This window comes from Polyergus mexicanus, unplaced genomic scaffold (genome assembly GCF_030449975.1).
Source record: "Polyergus mexicanus isolate NDT 795.1 unplaced genomic scaffold, iyPolMexi1.0 SCAF_2, whole genome shotgun sequence".
Lineage (NCBI taxonomy): Eukaryota > Metazoa > Arthropoda > Insecta > Hymenoptera > Formicidae > Polyergus > Polyergus mexicanus.
In genome coordinates, this window is record NW_027223322.1 from 13,225,457 (window position 1) to 13,242,215 (window position 16,759).

Here is a 16,759-nt window from a genome sequence, read left to right on the forward strand (position 1 = left end):
ATTCAATAAAGCATTAACTACGATTGCATATTTTTATCCGAATCTGACTGGTATCGTCCCTTTATCTCTCCTTATCTCCCTTTCTTATGACAATTTTTTTTTTTTTTTTTTTTTTTAAACGAACTCTTCTGGATATCAGGATCGCGGAAATTCCACGGAAGTTTGCCTAACAAAGTTTTGACCCAGTTTTCCGACGGTAAAAAAAAAGGAAACGATCTTCCTTGTTAAAATATAAAATATAATATTTTATTCATAGCAAATATTAACTCGCACATGCAACAGAGATCTTTTAAGAAATAGAATTGTGTGTGGTATGCGTTAAAAAATAAATGTACATGTATTACCTCTGTGTCATTTCCAATCTACAAGGAAATAATGTTCTGATGTTGTATCATTTTGATGTAGATCGAGAATGTTATTCTAAAGTGAATCTTATCCTATTTAGTCAGTCCTATATCAATCAGAAGATCTTTACGACTATCACTGATTGCATTATAATTTTCAACCGAACAAATTCGGTCGTTAAAAATTCAATAGTGAACTCGACGAATTTCTCGCAGGATGTAATCAGGCGAGATTTGTGAAGCAAAATAATGTTATGAAACGAGTGATTTTAGATAAATATCAGTGAAGAAGCGTTATTATATAACTTTATAACAAATATTTTTAATTAATAATTAACGCTTTTTCACACTTGTTCATTGATATTCGTTTGTGATCGTTCGTGTTTAATCTAGATTTGATTAATAATGAAAAAAATTTGTTAATAAAAGAAAGATTCTCTTGACTGATAAGTTCAATATATGGATGTTTGTTTTTTTTATATTGCACATAAAGTATGTGAAAATAAAAATAATAAATATATCGATTAATATCACGCGTACTTATATTTCTGCGATAATTATCTAATCGATTTATCTATTTTAGATGAAGATTTGCATAATATTTTAATATTTATGCTGGCAATTGCGGCAAAACTATCGTTTCATGTATTCAAATGATGTTAATGTAAATCACGCGTGCCAATGAAGATGTGAAACTCGCTCAATGGAAGAGCGGTGATTCTTATAAAATAACGATGCGATGAACTTTACAGGTTTGGTACATATAATTTGCATGATGTATATAATAAATATTTGTATAATAGCTATACGACACCAATCATAATTAGATCATTAAAGTACTCACTTCAGTATTTCAGTAACATCATTTTAGAAGAGAATGCAAGGATTATTAAACTTTAAACGAATAGAATTCGTTTTAGAATAGTTATATATTATCAATTGCAATTTTTAAGTAGAAAAGAGTATAGATTTATCCTTTTTTTGATTGTACTTTTTTGTATTTTCCTACTACAATCTTTTTCTTTTATAACATAATGTATCTAATTACAAAAACGAATTTTATATCACATCGAGTGAAGGCACAAAAATTTTACGTGGGTAAAATTGAACATGTATGATTATCTGGCAGTTATCTCGCGCAAAATAATATAATTTATTATTTCTAAGAAAAAAGACAAACTATACCACATGAAACCTAAACAGAAACAAGTAGTAAAATTACATATTACCCTCTTAACATCAGTTGCTAAAGCTCGTAAATATAATATGACAACTTTCTTACAAACGATTTCTTCACAATCGATGATCGTTCTTGAAGGAATTAAATTCTATTCGTAAAAAGTATTTTATATAAGTATCAGATACAGTCATATGAATAAAACCTTCTAATAACATATCTGAAAGCGTATCTGAAATATTATAACATCATAATTCCAAAATGATATGCGAGTTCTTATATTAAAAACGCATATCATTTTGCACATATAATAATCACTTGATGTTCGAATTATAAAATATAACAATATTTAAAATATAATTCATTAAAGCTTTATACATATAAAGTATTAATTTATAAACTAAATATATCCTTAATATATCGATGATCGATTAAATAAATGTTTTTTCTTTCGAATAGAATGTTGAATGGAATATGTTTACAGAAGTGATGCTTCCTTTCTTTTCTATTTTTTCACATTACTTTTAACCGAGAAAATTTATTGTTTATACTTCCGAATATTTTTGTTTGTAACTATTTATCTAATTATTTATCATCCTTGTTATCTACACTTTATTTTCCGAAGCGTCCATTTTCTACATGATAATCGGCGATGATAATCACGGTTTCAAATCTCTCCCTGATTTTTTAGGATTTATCACTCTTTCGATCCATCTTATTTATATCAATACTTTCTAGGAACAAAAGAGGAAGAAGAAGGAACATCTGAGCCGACAATTATTTTTTCGCTGCTCGACGCTTCCTCCTCATTTTTTTTATTAAGACCGACAAATTTAGCTAACATATTCTCTCGAGATTTTTCCGGAAATTGTTCTCCTCTGCCGACAGAGAGTAAAGTCGCCCGTTTAGGTTGTCTTTGTAGGGGAGGTAATTTCGGCAGGACAGGAATCTGGTCAGGTTTCGTTATCAATTGTTTTTTCATCTCCTCTTGCGTGATCTTTTTAGTAAATTGAGTAATGAGCGGTATGTGCTTCTTTTCTTTCTCCTCTTTTTCAGCCTTATCAATTGCAACATCTTGCGTGTCACTCTTTCGACTTGGCGTCAAGATATATGTCCAACTATTCGGCAATGACAGCTTTTCATCGGGAAGATATTGTTTCCGAATGTCTTCGGAGACGTACCAGCAGGATTTAAGATGCATCGGTCCCTCTTCAGGACACGCCATCCTATTGGCAACTTCATTGATCTTTGATAACACGCTAACTTTCGAAAGTTGACTTCCACCATTTTTACTCCAAAATGTCATAAACTCTTTCATGAGAAAGCGTCTACTGTATGTGTTCCCGTGCAGCAATTTGATCAGATCGGGCAAAGCTTCGTCGGGAAACTTGGTTTTTTTTGGACCTCTCACAGATTGCTGAGTCGGCGTTTTGCACTCCGCGCCTGCTAAGATGTCCTCCTCAGATGATATCGACGATGGCAATACTATCGGTATATTGCTGATCCAAGCTTGCCGCGCTGTTAAAAACTCTTTAACTTTCGCGGAGACTAAAAGAAATTTAAATTTATAATTAAAAATAATTATAACAATAAATAAAAATTATAAATATATTTAAATAAAATAATATATATATATTTATAAAAAATATTATCACCAGATTCCGGGAATGAATTGTCGGGTCCTTGCCAGATGCATCCGATTATTTTCGGTTTAAGTTTGTACGTCTTTATATTTCTTTCGGCTTCAAATTGTTCTCCCAATATCTTTAATTTCATCTTCTGTGTTTGTGGTGTCTATAACAAAAGCAAACCACTTACACTGATCTGTATTTCAAAGTAAAATTTTTATATACGGGAATAGTTTTATCGTTACAATATACTTACCATATCTTCTACTTCCTCCTCATCAGCCTGCGCTTCTTCTTCGGATAAGTATCTAAATTACAAAACAATTTATTTTTAATTTTTATATAAATATACGTAAATATTCGAATAAGAATATGAATTCGAAAAATTATTTTTGTAATTTTAAGATTGCATAACACACATAGATTGTAACACACAGAATAAATAATAAATATTTTTGATTTGTTATCTCACATTCTGCAACTATTTCGATTGTTTAAAAAATTTAATTATGACACAGAAAAAAGAAAAAATATTAGTAACATTTTTAAAATGTATTTTATTTAATATTTAATTAATAATCTCGATATATTTAAGTCATTTCTTTTGTATGACTTACCCGTGAGGCACCATAAACTCATTGTCGACGTCGTATTCGTTTTCTTCCAAGTTTTCTTCGTCCTTCTCATCGTCAGATCCTTTGAGAGACTCGCCAGGCTCTTCTTCTTCCCATTCATCATCGGAATCGATTTCGTAATCAAACAGATTCTGAAAAATAAAATATATATATACATATATATTCGTAAAATATACGCATTCTTTTCAACTTATTTTTTAGATATTTAAACAAATTCGATGTAAATTATCTCTAGTTCTTGCAAATGTAAAACTTTCTACTTTACATTTGCGATTTATTTTTTTATACAATATAAAAAATTATCTCTTTCCTAATTATATATACCACAAACCGCTTTAGATTTTAACAAATAGTAATCAAAAGATTAACAAATCACATGTTCTAATGAGTACTTTTCATAGATATTTTGTTTGAAAAAGGTTTCCTGTTTTTTTCTTAATTCAGATAGTGTCCGTCAATCGTGATCTCGTCCTATCGTAGTTTTTACACATTGTCGTCGACTGATTTATTTTAGTTTCTAACCATCGCAGAATCTCGTCATGAATAAGCAGGACGTCGATATCAAAGGAACTTCCTTGACGAGCGATATCTCGGCTTTGCAACCATCTCCAACGTGCTGGTCCACGCGTATTCTCGATTATCTTTTATTGTTAGTCACGGAGTAACCATAGTCGGCTGCTATCAAAATGTAAAGTTTTTGGACTTCTTTTCTTTCTATGGTGCTTCTGGTGAATAAACGCGTTCCATTGTTTTTATGCAGCTACCGATCGGATACAAAGAATCAAATACAAATCGTGAAGCATAAAGCCACATTCTTCTCCCGAAGCAACAATTTTCAAAAAGTGTGATGTGTCATTAAGAATCATAAAATTTTGAAATATATATTTCCGTGCTCTAAACGAAAGTATATAATATATCCGGCGTGTCTCGTTATCCACGTCCAACTTGGTAGCTTGTTAAAAGTAGCTATTATTCTCTGCATTCGTGACGACATTCTCGAGTAGCTTGTCATTGTCGAGAAGCTATTTTTATATTTTTTTTATTTTTACATATTTGCAATACGCGCGATACATTTCGAGTTGACGGAATGAATCGAATATATCGGCGACAACTTATATTTATCGCGCGTGTATTACTTCTTTCGTATGACAGCAGTCGTGATCCACGTCCAACGAAGCGCGATAAATCCAGGCATATAATTGAAATCAATTAATTCGAAACACTAATAAAACGCATCGAGGAAGTGTACTCTCTCCCTCTCCGCCAAAAAGTCGATAAATTCTCTCTCCCTCTTTTCCCTTTGTACCGCGGCGCGAGATATTCTTTGTTCGATAAATCAACGTCGATTTCATCCCTACGCGAGCATCAATTACAAGATTCTTCTTGAGACATTAATTTATTATCGCGGAGAAACGTAATCTCACGGGCGATTGATACACTCGTCGCTAACACGAATAACACAAAAACAATCGCCGGCTCTTCGCTAATAAAGAAAAAAGAAGCAGCTTTTGGCAGCAATACGAAGGTACGTATGACGTCTCGTGAAGCATGTAATTTATTATCAAAGGATGCAAGGCGTTCCAGATGTTGAATCATTTTTTCTATGTAAAAATATATCGAGACAGATATCAATAATTTTTCAAATTACAAAGTAACTGAAAAAAAAAAAGACAAATGTTACTTTAACAAAATTTTAAATGAGACAATTATATTGGAAAATATCTAACATTGAAAACTGTAAAAAAGACATCATATTAAATTTTAATCATTGTAAAAAATAAAACGCAATTGTATATAACTTTTTGTAAAGAAAATTTTTTTATAGAAATAAACAGAATAATTGTATGATAAGAGAGAGAGAGAGAAAGAGAGAGAGAGAGAGAGAGAAATGAATGTTTCCGTATTATTTTGTAAAGGCTTTCAAATCCATAGAATTTATAGCCATTGTTTGCCAATTTTGCTATGAGAACAAGTAAATGAATTGATGTTACATTTCAAGATAATTTTACGATAAGCACTATTTTCATCATTAGAATTAATTCAGTGTCAAAACTACTTTGATTAGAAGTGATTGAAAAACCCACAACACAGATCTCCTACATCACACGAAAGGCATACTCCGCTCGTACGTACGCACAAAACCGAAAGCATGCAACACATTCAAGAAGAAAAGCGCAGTTATCGGCCTGGGGGCGAGATGAATGCGTTTAACGTTGCGTCAATGCATGCCGCGAAGCGTCGTACATTATTTACAGCGTGTTGTCGCCCGGCGGGCCATCTGTAATGGCTGTTTTATGCTCCATTAAGATTACAACCGGTGCTCCTCGACCGGTGTACACCGTAGATTAGGATGCTCGGCAATCGAACTGATTTATTTCCCGGATATTCGGCTAGACCTGCACTTCGTTACCGTGACGTTAGCGTGACGACGCGCTCTCTCTCTCTCTCTGCATGAAAATTGGAGATCGCTGCTCCTCGTGAACTGTCATCGTGATGTAAAACCGTGATTAGCCCCATAATTCTGCTGTGAGATTCCGATATGCATCAAAAGTAAACGCTTGTAAAATTGTAGTTCGACATGAGCACAATAAAAAATATGTTTCAAGAATGAAAGTATTTTTCACATTATTTAAGAAATAATCAATTTCATATTTATTCACAGAATCCTTTAAAAATATAAGAATACCGTAGAGTTATTTCTGAGACAATTTTAGTTAACCGTTGGGAAATATCTCAACTTAAATTGCTGGATAATAATAGATTATATTTTTTTATTATATATATATATACATATATAAAAATGAGAATCCACTATCTTAATAAGAGCAATTAAATTTTTAATTTTTCACACGATATCATTCGCTCGTAACAGCATTTCACGTTGTGTATAGTGACGTAGAATTTAAAATGCGTCTTTCGCACGAGATAAAACACGCGTTTATCTCCGAACACATAAATTTCGCACGAAACGGTCTATCGTCAAATTGCGGCTGACACTTTAATTAAAATATATTAAAATACTACTGCCATTGTAAAACATATGCATTTATTCTATCTAAGATCTAAGGTAGATAACGGAATTTTTTTCTGAGATCACATATAAATTTTTAAACATAAAAATAAAATCTAAGTTAATATATCTGAATTTATAATAAAACCTAAAAACAAATTTGTAATTAAATTTGATAAAAAATGGCCGATTAAAATAATTCTCAGTCATTAATACAAAAGAATTATATTAAATAAAGTAAATACAGATAGAGATCTAAAAGAGTATAGCTATTTCGAGTTTCATCCAATCTTCAGACAGAATCACAAATAGAGCTGCCCGAAGAGACCTTGTAAACGCGATACAACCAGCAATCAATGAAAATTGATATCCGATATACGGCGCATACTGAAAGGGTTAAAGCTACGCACGTGAGTTACGAAAACGCGGTATTCGCGGAATATTACGTCAGTGTGTGAGAGGAAACGTCAATGAGAGATATCGCTCTTTTGACACAATAAAATCCGGAATCAATCCGATAGCCGCGCGTGCCAGCGGATTAGATGTCGATATATATAACTTGCGGATCTCTGTCTCTTCAGGATACATCTCTTCCTTCACTTTTGGTAAATATTTTTAGCTAGCCGTCTTTTCTCTTATGTTCAATGTATAAATACTATTATATTATAGATATTTATTAGATTTACTTATACACCTCGTGCAAAAAATTATATATTATTATTATTATTATATTATATCTTTTATTTTTGTTATATCTGTTTTTAATAATCAATCAAGATGATTCACAAGTTTCTAAGAAAACTTTTCAGACATTCTGCCTTACATACAATTTAGTTGGCTTTTACTGTTGCAAAGCTACTTCAAAATTACACGTAACATAATGTTATTTTGAAATAGTGTAGAAATTTCTATCCGGAGAATAGAATAATCTTCCTCTCGCTCCTTTTTATTCTTGAAACACGCAAGTACAACGCATCCAAGCACTCGCGAAGATATATCGGATCGCTCGCGCGTCCGTCAGATAATAAAATAAATCCGCCAGATAAACGAGCCACCGATGGATCACTGTGTCGCCGCTGCCGTGGTCTGTTTTTCATAACGCATCCTACACCACGATAACTATACCTTTTAGCGCCGCTTCCCAATCTAGAGCCAAACAGGCTCCGAATTCTCATAGAAATAAAAGCAATACAGGTTATTATAGTTTGTGTAAAATGTTAATTTTTTCCTTTTTTCGAACATAATTTATAAATTTTGAGATGTTTCCTATGCATTTTCTCTCTCTCTCTCTCTCTCTCTCTCTCTCTCTCTCTCTCTCTCTCTCTCACGCAATATTCAATATTATCATGGATATAACGAATATTTTTATATTTCTTTCTATAATAGTTTAATTAGCTTATAAAACAAGATCATAGTTATGTGTGCGCTTCGGGAAAAAAAAAAAAAAAAAAAAAAAAAAAAAAAAAAAAAAAGTTGTTCGATATAATCCCGAAATTGACGTAAAATAGGTCGGCACGTTTACCTTCTTGAATAAGAAGATGCCGTAACATACGAAGATAAACATCGTTTAATACCTAAGATCGTTTGCATCATATTTAATATTTCAAGCATGGCGTTTTACGACCCATTTGCTCTCGCTATCAACTACAGCCTTCATATTCTTGAAAAGGAGCACGGATAATTTTAACCCCATCATTATAATCGCAAATTGTATTAATGGATGTAAATGGAATTATTTTCAATGATATTTCTTAAATTCCTATTTATCAATTCACGCGAAATATTTTGTAATTAGAATCTAGTATTAGACATCACTTTCAAATCACCTGTGCAAAGATTCGCTCTATATGTAAATTTCTCCCCGTTTCTTATCAAACGATTAACAACCTCGATGAAAATAATGGATTTTTTCAGGACATTCTTGGATTCAGGATTAATTCTTGAGAAGAAATGAAAATTAACCAAGTCTTCGAAGAATTTTATATCCTGAATATCGGTATTAATCTCACCTATGTGTTATTTTCTGACTAATCACGAATGAAGCTCGAATCTTAAATGAATGACAGACAAAACATATATGTATATATGCAACGTTGTATATCTAAGGTCAACCTCGCACCGATAAACGAGCGATCGAACTCCTGGCAATGGCAATGGCTCGGATGAGACACCTTTATCGGGTCCCGTGTCGCACTCTAGGTCAAAGCCATCGCGAAATAACGCATTTCATACAAAATCATTGACATTATTCGCTCGAAACGCGTTCCTCGCTCTTTCTTCTTCTCGGCATTAATGTAATTCGAAAAAAATTTCCGTTTCGAGTCAGAGTCTCGCGATACTACCGAGATATTTTCGTAATCGGAGAACAATCGACGTAAATTTCACATTTTCATCGCCGTTACATTATTAGAGTACTGAATGGTTTCTGAATCCGATTAAATTTTCACATAAAAACGAAACAAACGTCCAGTCAGTATGAGATTTATCCCAATTTAAAAGAAGAAAAATATTCTACCAGATTTTTGTGCAATGATCTGAAAAAATTTTAAAACATTCAAATTATTATTTTTTCCATAATATTATAATAACGAATATTGGCAAGTGCGAGATATTTTTGTAATGTTTGTGATGTTCAAATCTACGGATTTTAAATTTCCGAGAACATATACATATGTAAAAATGCATAAACAAGACAATGTGTATTTCTAAAAATTGTTCAAATCTTTACGACAATTATTTATCGTCTAAACGCGAAGTTGTCCAATTGTAAAAAATTTCTTCAAGATAGATCCAGAATCACAATATTTCGATATACACTTCCGCATATACGATCGACCAAAGTGGATCCAGCAGCCCGCTTCTCGAATTACATCACGAATCGAAATTGACAATATATCTGTCAGCCGAGCCACATGCATGACAGCGCGACGATATCTTCGAGACATCCCCGAAGACTAGAAGAGAATAGTCTCTTTCAACAACTCGTACGGCGATTTGTCCGACGAAATCGGCGATAGCTGGCATGCGAGCGTCGCCATTAATTCGCATCCTGGGAGACCGTAAATAAGCGGGCTAATAGCTCGATCAGTAGGGATGGGATCAAGTTCAATATATCGATCACGAATTCGAATAAATTTTGATACTATTTTAATTCGTTTCACAGAGTTGAGCAGGTATCATTCACACATAAAAAACTACTACTTTATTCTTCGTAAAAAGCATTATTTTTGTGGAGCCTCGTATGAGTAAGTGCAGAGTTTGAAGTTAATATATTAAAAGGCATTAAATCGAAGTAATGATTGAATAAGATGCATTACGATTTGCAAGCACAGTGAACTGATCATCATTATGCGTTTGTCTAATAATGTAGAATTATAAAGAATTCTCGAAAAGGCTCAGATTTCTACCCAGGTCACTTATGAGATAAGAATTTCTTTTGCAGTCCGTCCCTTTTGAGAAAGCTTGGTCTTTGAGTAAACTTTTCCCTTTTGAAACCGCATTATTTTTGTCCTTCCTCATTTTGGCATTCTATTTCAGTTTCCACAGGAAACTTTCAAAAGTGATCGATGGTATTTCGTGTCGTCAAAACATCGCCATTGACCGTTATTGGAAATTTGACGACTGTTGCGAAATACTTAATCCCATCTCTACCGATTATGCGAACCGGTCGCCGTTGACGATGGCGGTGATGGCGTTCTGGAACTAGTCGTGGTCGCACGCGTGCGATCGCGACTCCCTGGGGATCGGCGCAGTGACGGTACCGGGTGGCACAGGCTAGCATCCTTATCTCGGGGGAGCTGTGCGCCACAATCTCTCTCTCTGTATCGTCATACACTCTTGTCGACGTCTTTTCATCTGGAGGACTCGACCACCAGTTGCAGTCTCGGCACGACCCTCGACTGGTCGCGACGCGCGAATCGACGTTTCCGATTATGTGTCATCTTTCGTGACACCGTCATTGTGCGAGGTTTCGAGAGTGCACGGTTTCGCACTCGCCGCGGCAAAATCGGTTTATCAATATATCGATAGTTTAGAAATTTAAAAATCGCAAAATCTCTTTCTCTCTCTTACTTATAACAAAAAAAGAAATATGAATGAGAAATATGTCATTAAATTTTTGGATAACGCTCAGGAACACTTCTTTCCTATTATCGAGAGACAACTTGAAAATCGTATGACATTGTGATTAATTAATACGAGCGAATCTCTTAACCGGATGTTTAAATATATCGCAAACAATTACTAAAGTTTGCTTTGTTAGTTTCATGCGAATCCTGATGCAGTGATTAATAAACAGATGATCGTGTTATGATAATGAGAAACACATTTGAATCGATCTTCAGAGTAATCATGTAAACTTCGGATTAAATTCTTATTTTGAAAATTATTATCGCACGTAGTCGCCAATTTGCATAAGAAGTACATGAAACAAACTTCGTATATTTATTCGATAAATTTTGTAATATGATTGAGGAAGCTATGACGTTCGATGTAAGTATATGAAACATAATACATATTCCAATGCAATATTTAATTATCTCTACAATGTATGTACGTTGCATTCGACAATGTCATGTTTCATCACGTGCATCTATTCCTGTATTACACCACATCATGTAAAAATTGTAGCCTGTGTAATTCCCGCGCAATTAAGAAAAAAAAAAAAAAATTGACAAAATAATAGGATTAAAAAATATTAAAAATATCTACGAAATTATCTCATTAAAGATGTAATATCGGCTTATATGTCGATATTAATTTACAGACTCTTAAAATGCGTATAAAAAAAAAAAAAAAAAAAAAAAAAAAAAAAAAAAAAAAAAAAAGATATTTATTTGTATAGATGACGGATGAACTACTCTTCTCCGCTCTGGGATTGACGATGGACACCAGTGTCGAAAAACAATTATTCTCGCCGGTCAAGACAAATCTATCTAGCGATTACGAAGTATCATGTACTCTGCTTAGCAACGATTTTGGTATACACGATAGTGATCAGTTGAACGCGACAAATCCAAAAGATTGTTATACTGACTTAACTTGCTCTTTGCAATCATCTTGGAATGACTGGTCGACTACTAACACGCCTACATCATCAGGTATACATTTTCTCTTTTTCATTTATAAATTTATAATAACATATAGATATGTACATACTAAATATAATAATAATGATGATTTGGCAATATATTATTTCATAAAAGAATATACTTAGATGTCTATATTTCCTTCGAAGGCAAAATTTAGATTTTAAATAGCAATAGAAAGAGAGAAAGAACGAAAGAGAGAGAGAGAGAGAGAGACAGAGAGAGAGAATTGCAAATTTTATAATTATAAATTATAGGACTTTTAAAATATATATCAAATAATTACAGGTTGTTTAAGCGAATTGAGCGAATTGGACTCTGAGCTAGACTGGTGTCTAGAGAGAAGCTGGGACTCTGGCCTCCCAGAAAGAACACCATTATGTACTGCAGGGTGCGAAGGCTTTCTGCATTTACCGCCTTTACCAAATTCACAACAGATGCCAAAATACGAAGAACCGTTGTTGGTGCTCGGAATCGATTTACGAGCATTGGAGAACGAATTTGGAATAAATGCGATAGGTACGTTATTAATAAAAATATATTACTTCTCATTACGATTATTCTGAGAGAATCTAAAAGATTGATATTACTGAAAATATAGGAAGATTTTTTAAAAATCATCCAATGTACAAAAAAAAGCAATCTATATTATATTATAATATTCTCGAATATCGCGCAAGATTTTCTAAAAATAATCAACTACTATAGTATTTATAATCAATATTATATATCCAAAATATGTTATTATTTTAATAATCATATATAAAGATCGATTTATCTTGCGATTGCAGATTATAATAATAATCAATTAGACGACGATCCTCTAATTCCATCAGCAGCTACTGCTGCATTAGCAACGCATGATTACACCAATCGTAGTTTAGCAAATGCAGCCGAAGATCGATGCTTTCCATGTACCTATCAAGGCTGTGTAAAGGTAAGCCTTTTTCGTGTGACACTAATTTTTTGTTGATTATATCACGTTAAGTCAATTCCAACATAATAGTCGGATTTTTTTAGAAAAAGAGCACAATTGTGGTTCAATTAAAATTTTTTATGATTCATTACGGTTTTTATCTAAGAAGAGATTAATTCTCAAAATATGTATTTTTAGAAAATTATGATTTAGTCAAAAACGCGCGATTGTGATTTAATTAAAATTCTTTACGGTCCACAATTACAATTTTTATTTAAGAAAAGATTAATTCGCTGAAAAATAAAAACTGCATCCTTATTACCTCGAATATTTTGGGCGCAAGTATCCCATATAATAATATTTATAATATTTTTGTAACATTTTTAGCACATTTTTTCAGGTCTATGCCAAAGCTTCTCACTTGAAAGCTCATTTACGGCGGCACACCGGCGAAAAGCCGTTCGCATGCACCTGGACTGGTTGCGGATGGCGTTTTAGTCGGTCAGACGAGCTAGCGAGGCATCGACGATCGCACTCGGGCGTTAAACCGTATCCCTGCGAAATGTGCTCCAAGAGATTCGCGCGCAGCGATCATCTGGCCAAACATCGTAAAGTGCACCGAAAAAACGCCTATCCCTTATTCCATGGTGCTAGGGGATTGCGCGGAGACAAGATGAACGTTTTACCGACGGATTAATTTAAATCTCTAAGATATTTCGCGTTTTCTAAATTTTTTTTTCCTAATCGATAAAGCTAGACAAAGCTTATCGTCGACGAAACAAATTTTATGCTATAACATATAACTTCTATATAAATCGACAAGTACTTAAAACGTTTCTATAAAAATAATTAAGGTAGAAATAACTTACTAAATAAATAATGATTCTTAACATTTTCGGCGGCTAATATTACTTGGATTTTCAATATATTTTTTACAATCTTAAAGAAATAAAAGATATTTAGTTTATTTAGACTCTTTCTGACAAAAACACAAGATAAACTAAAGTTATATTAAATTCAAAGAGAGATCAGTTCAATTTAATATTAATCTAATCAGTCCTATTAGCGGCAGTTAAAATTATTGCGATAAGAAACTTTTATCGGCGATGTATATAGAGCAATAATAAATTCTAAGCAAATGTATTATTTGTATGTGTTTCATTTACATTCATAAATCTTAAGTTTTTCAATATATTTTTTATTAAAAGCGGCACAGATCAATGCAATTTAATTATTTTAAAATCGGCTACCTGTATGAATTCATTGTTTTAATAAGCGAATGTGTTAATAACTAATGTTTTAAAATACTTGCGCCCAAATATATGTTTTTAAAATAATATAAGCCAGTCTGTGAATTAACTCGTTCATAGGAAAAACGATCCTATACTAATTAACATTAATTTTCTTACCTTCTCTTTTGCAAACGGCCGCCGAGGGTTTAGAATCTTACTTTGTTTCCGCCATGTGCCCCAATATGGAGGACGGCGATTTTCGCTAAACTGCAACAATTTCGGCCGATGCTTTTCCAAGTTGCGCATGTCACTTATTATGTTGAAGCTGCCATCGTTGTCTTCGTCTGCATAATCAATTGTATTTAAAATAATAACAGATAAAACATTTAGCAAATAAATTTATGCACAAACAATTTTTACCTAATAAAACAATATCATCATCCTTTGCTTCGAGCGGCCATGTTTTAGAGAAAGTACGAGGTATAATCCTTTCTTTTTTAATATTTTCGAGATAGAGTTCAGACTTTTGCACATCTAAATTGCATTTTCTATCTAATAACGATTTTTCTTCTTCAGTCAACGTTCTTCGACAGATCGGCGCGATTCTCATGTCAGCCTTTATTTCGAAAGGCATAAAATTTTTCACTTGAATAATATCGTCTTCCTCCGATTTAATTTCCTGCTTTTTAGGAACAAAAAAACTGGCAAAATTGGAAGCTGCCTTTTGTTTTTTGCGTTGAGCTTCTAATTTTTCCTCTTCTTTCTTTCTTTTCTCTTCTTCCTTTGCTTCTTCTCGCTTTTTCCGTTCTTCTTCTTTTGCTTCCTTTTCCTTTTGTTTTTGTCTAGAAATAATTTATATTTTTAATAAAATTTTAATAAAAATATTGTAAAATTATAAGATACAATTAAATATTCTTACTCAATTTCCATTTGTTTCTTCAGCTCTTTCAATTCTTTTTCCTTTTTCTTTTGTTCTTTCTCTTCCTCTCGTTTCTTGTCTTTTTCCTAAAGAGTATAAAACAAAATATATATATTCATATATCATATTTATATATCATATTCATATATTGTACATCATACACATATACCTTTTTTAATCTTAATTTCTCTTCTTTTTTTCTGGCAATTTCTTGCCTTTTTTCTAGTTGTTTTGGTGTTAGCTTTATAATTTTCTTGTTTGCAGTTTTGTCGGTTTTTGGAGTAATAGGAGTTGCAAGTTTATTGGTTATTTCTTCATTTCCTTCTTCATTCAATGTTGATTTGTCCAATTCACTTGAATCTTCATTATCCGAAGATAAAATAGTAATATCACAGTCTAGGTTCTGAGAGAAAGAATGATCTGTGCCTTTACTGACAACCTTGATATCTTTTAATTGTTTGTTTTCTTGACATAAATTTTGTAATATAGATTCGGTTGCCTGTGTGCCTAAACTTTCATTCAAACAGATTTCATTTTCTTCTTCATGTACAAAGGTATTTTGATTTTGTTTATCTTTCAATTCATATAAACAGTCGCTTTCAGTCTCCTTGTCTATCTTTTTGAAAAACTTGGTTAAGGTACCAGATTTTTGTTGAGTTCTATCCAATTTCTTAATCTTTCCTAGTAAACTCCTTTTAGGCGTAGTATCGGTTTCTATTTTTTTTCCATCTTGCTGATCATTTTGCTCCAAGTTTTTCTTTGCTTCATCTAGTGTTATTATTTCAATCTCATCACTACTATTAAGTTTTTCTTCTCCTGCATTTTCTCTTTCATCTTCGAAGATATTTGGGACAGAATTTTCTTTTATTGTAAGTTTTATCATTTTAGAATTCTTAGATCCTACTGATGGTGATATTACTTTTCTCTTCTTTTTGTTAGACATATTGTTTGTACTATTTGGTGATTTAGAGGCACTTGATATTTGAAATGGCAATTGTGCTGAAAAAATAAGCAATTATATATTTCTAAAGTCTATATTTCTATGTATAATAAAAATTAATAAATTTTATATAAAATTCTAATTTTTATTTCTTCATATCATGTAAAAATTTCTGATTTAAAATATATATAGTATAAAAAACCTTGTTTCATTTTCTTTTTCTTTGCAGGCGTAACTGCATCTATTGCACAATCATCATCTTCCAACGAAATATCCATATCTTTTATTTCTTTAAACCTGAGGTAAAATATATCACATATATATATATATATACTAATCCAAAATTCTTTTTTTAATACGAATGTTGAGATATGGAAATGATTATAACACACATTCTCGCAAAATGGCAATTAAATTGTGAATTTATCTTGTTACTTTCAAAAAATTATGATATATTTACATTTAAAGTATTTTTCAAAAGTTATTACGAATAAACAAAGATGTAAATCTGTCAGTCTCTTTATCATAACCTAAACGAGAAGCGGAATAAACTGCTTTATTTACGTACATGGGATAAATGGCAAACAGTTTAGCAGGTTGGACAATGTGTTGTTACACAAACGATAAATATATTCTAAAGAAACATTGATTAAAAAATAATTAACTTACACAATAATTGAACGCAACTGCGACTACACATCGCTAAAATATCACACAATCGTAACTAAATTCGCGGGAAAACGCGTGGCGAAAGGTCCAGTTAGACCAAATATGGCAAAACCAGAGAAAAGTCTAATGATAAGAACGGCTATGCCGACCTGTTTTCGCCCCGTACAGTAGCGCCTAGATTAGCAATACGGAAATAAAGAGA

General features: G+C 32.5%; 2 protein-coding genes across 4 annotated transcripts; one reads left to right on the forward strand and one right to left on the reverse strand.

Moving 5' to 3' along the window:
* Nucleotides 1-1,306: 1,306 nt before the first annotated feature.
* Nucleotides 1,307-16,646, reverse strand: LOC138940747 (chromatin assembly factor 1 subunit A-B). 2 transcript variants are annotated; one of them, XM_070309923.1, is made up of 10 exons: nt 16,558-16,646; nt 16,091-16,185; nt 15,118-15,947; nt 14,949-15,034; nt 14,450-14,871; nt 14,207-14,373; nt 3,767-3,915; nt 3,406-3,457; nt 3,177-3,315; nt 1,307-3,069 (listed from the first exon to the last, which is right to left on the reverse strand). In XM_070309923.1, exons 2-10 carry the CDS (start codon nt 16,164-16,166, stop codon nt 2,246-2,248), a joined length of 2,745 nt encoding a protein of 914 aa, XP_070166024.1. In that variant the 5' UTR covers nt 16,167-16,185; nt 16,558-16,646; the 3' UTR covers nt 1,307-2,245. The 2 variants fall into 2 exon arrangements, with proteins under 2 accessions (XP_070166024.1, XP_070166014.1); XM_070309913.1 differs by lacking the exon at nt 16,558-16,646 and adding an exon at nt 16,457-16,515.
* Nucleotides 4,462-13,940, forward strand: LOC138940756 (uncharacterized). Of its 2 annotated transcripts, XM_070309936.1 has the most exons (6): nt 4,463-5,309; nt 10,332-11,285; nt 11,638-11,893; nt 12,170-12,400; nt 12,673-12,818; nt 13,198-13,940. In XM_070309936.1, exons 2-6 carry the CDS (start codon nt 11,259-11,261, stop codon nt 13,492-13,494), a joined length of 957 nt encoding a protein of 318 aa, XP_070166037.1. In that variant the 5' UTR covers nt 4,463-5,309; nt 10,332-11,258; the 3' UTR covers nt 13,495-13,940. The 2 variants fall into 2 exon arrangements, with proteins under 2 accessions (XP_070166047.1, XP_070166037.1); XM_070309946.1 differs by lacking the exon at nt 10,332-11,285 and having other exon boundaries at nt 4,462-5,309.
* Nucleotides 16,647-16,759: the final 113 nt, after the last annotated feature.

Excerpts from the sequence above, each read along its gene's own strand:
- LOC138940747 (XM_070309913.1), bottom strand. Across the intron at positions 15,035-15,117 it reads AGAAATTAAGATTAAAAAAG|GAAAAAGACAAGAAACGAGA; the intron begins GTATATGTGTAT and ends TATACTCTTTAG. Across the intron at positions 3,070-3,176 it reads CAATTCATTCCCGGAATCTG|TCTCCGCGAAAGTTAAAGAG; the intron begins GTGATAATATTT and ends AATTTCTTTTAG.
- LOC138940756 (XM_070309936.1), top strand. The coding sequence starts at position 11,259 with ATGATTGAGGAAGCTATGACGTTCGAT. Across the intron at positions 12,401-12,672 it reads ATTTGGAATAAATGCGATAG|ATTATAATAATAATCAATTA; the intron begins GTACGTTATTAA and ends TTGCGATTGCAG. Across the intron at positions 12,819-13,197 it reads CCTATCAAGGCTGTGTAAAG|GTCTATGCCAAAGCTTCTCA; the intron begins GTAAGCCTTTTT and ends ACATTTTTTCAG.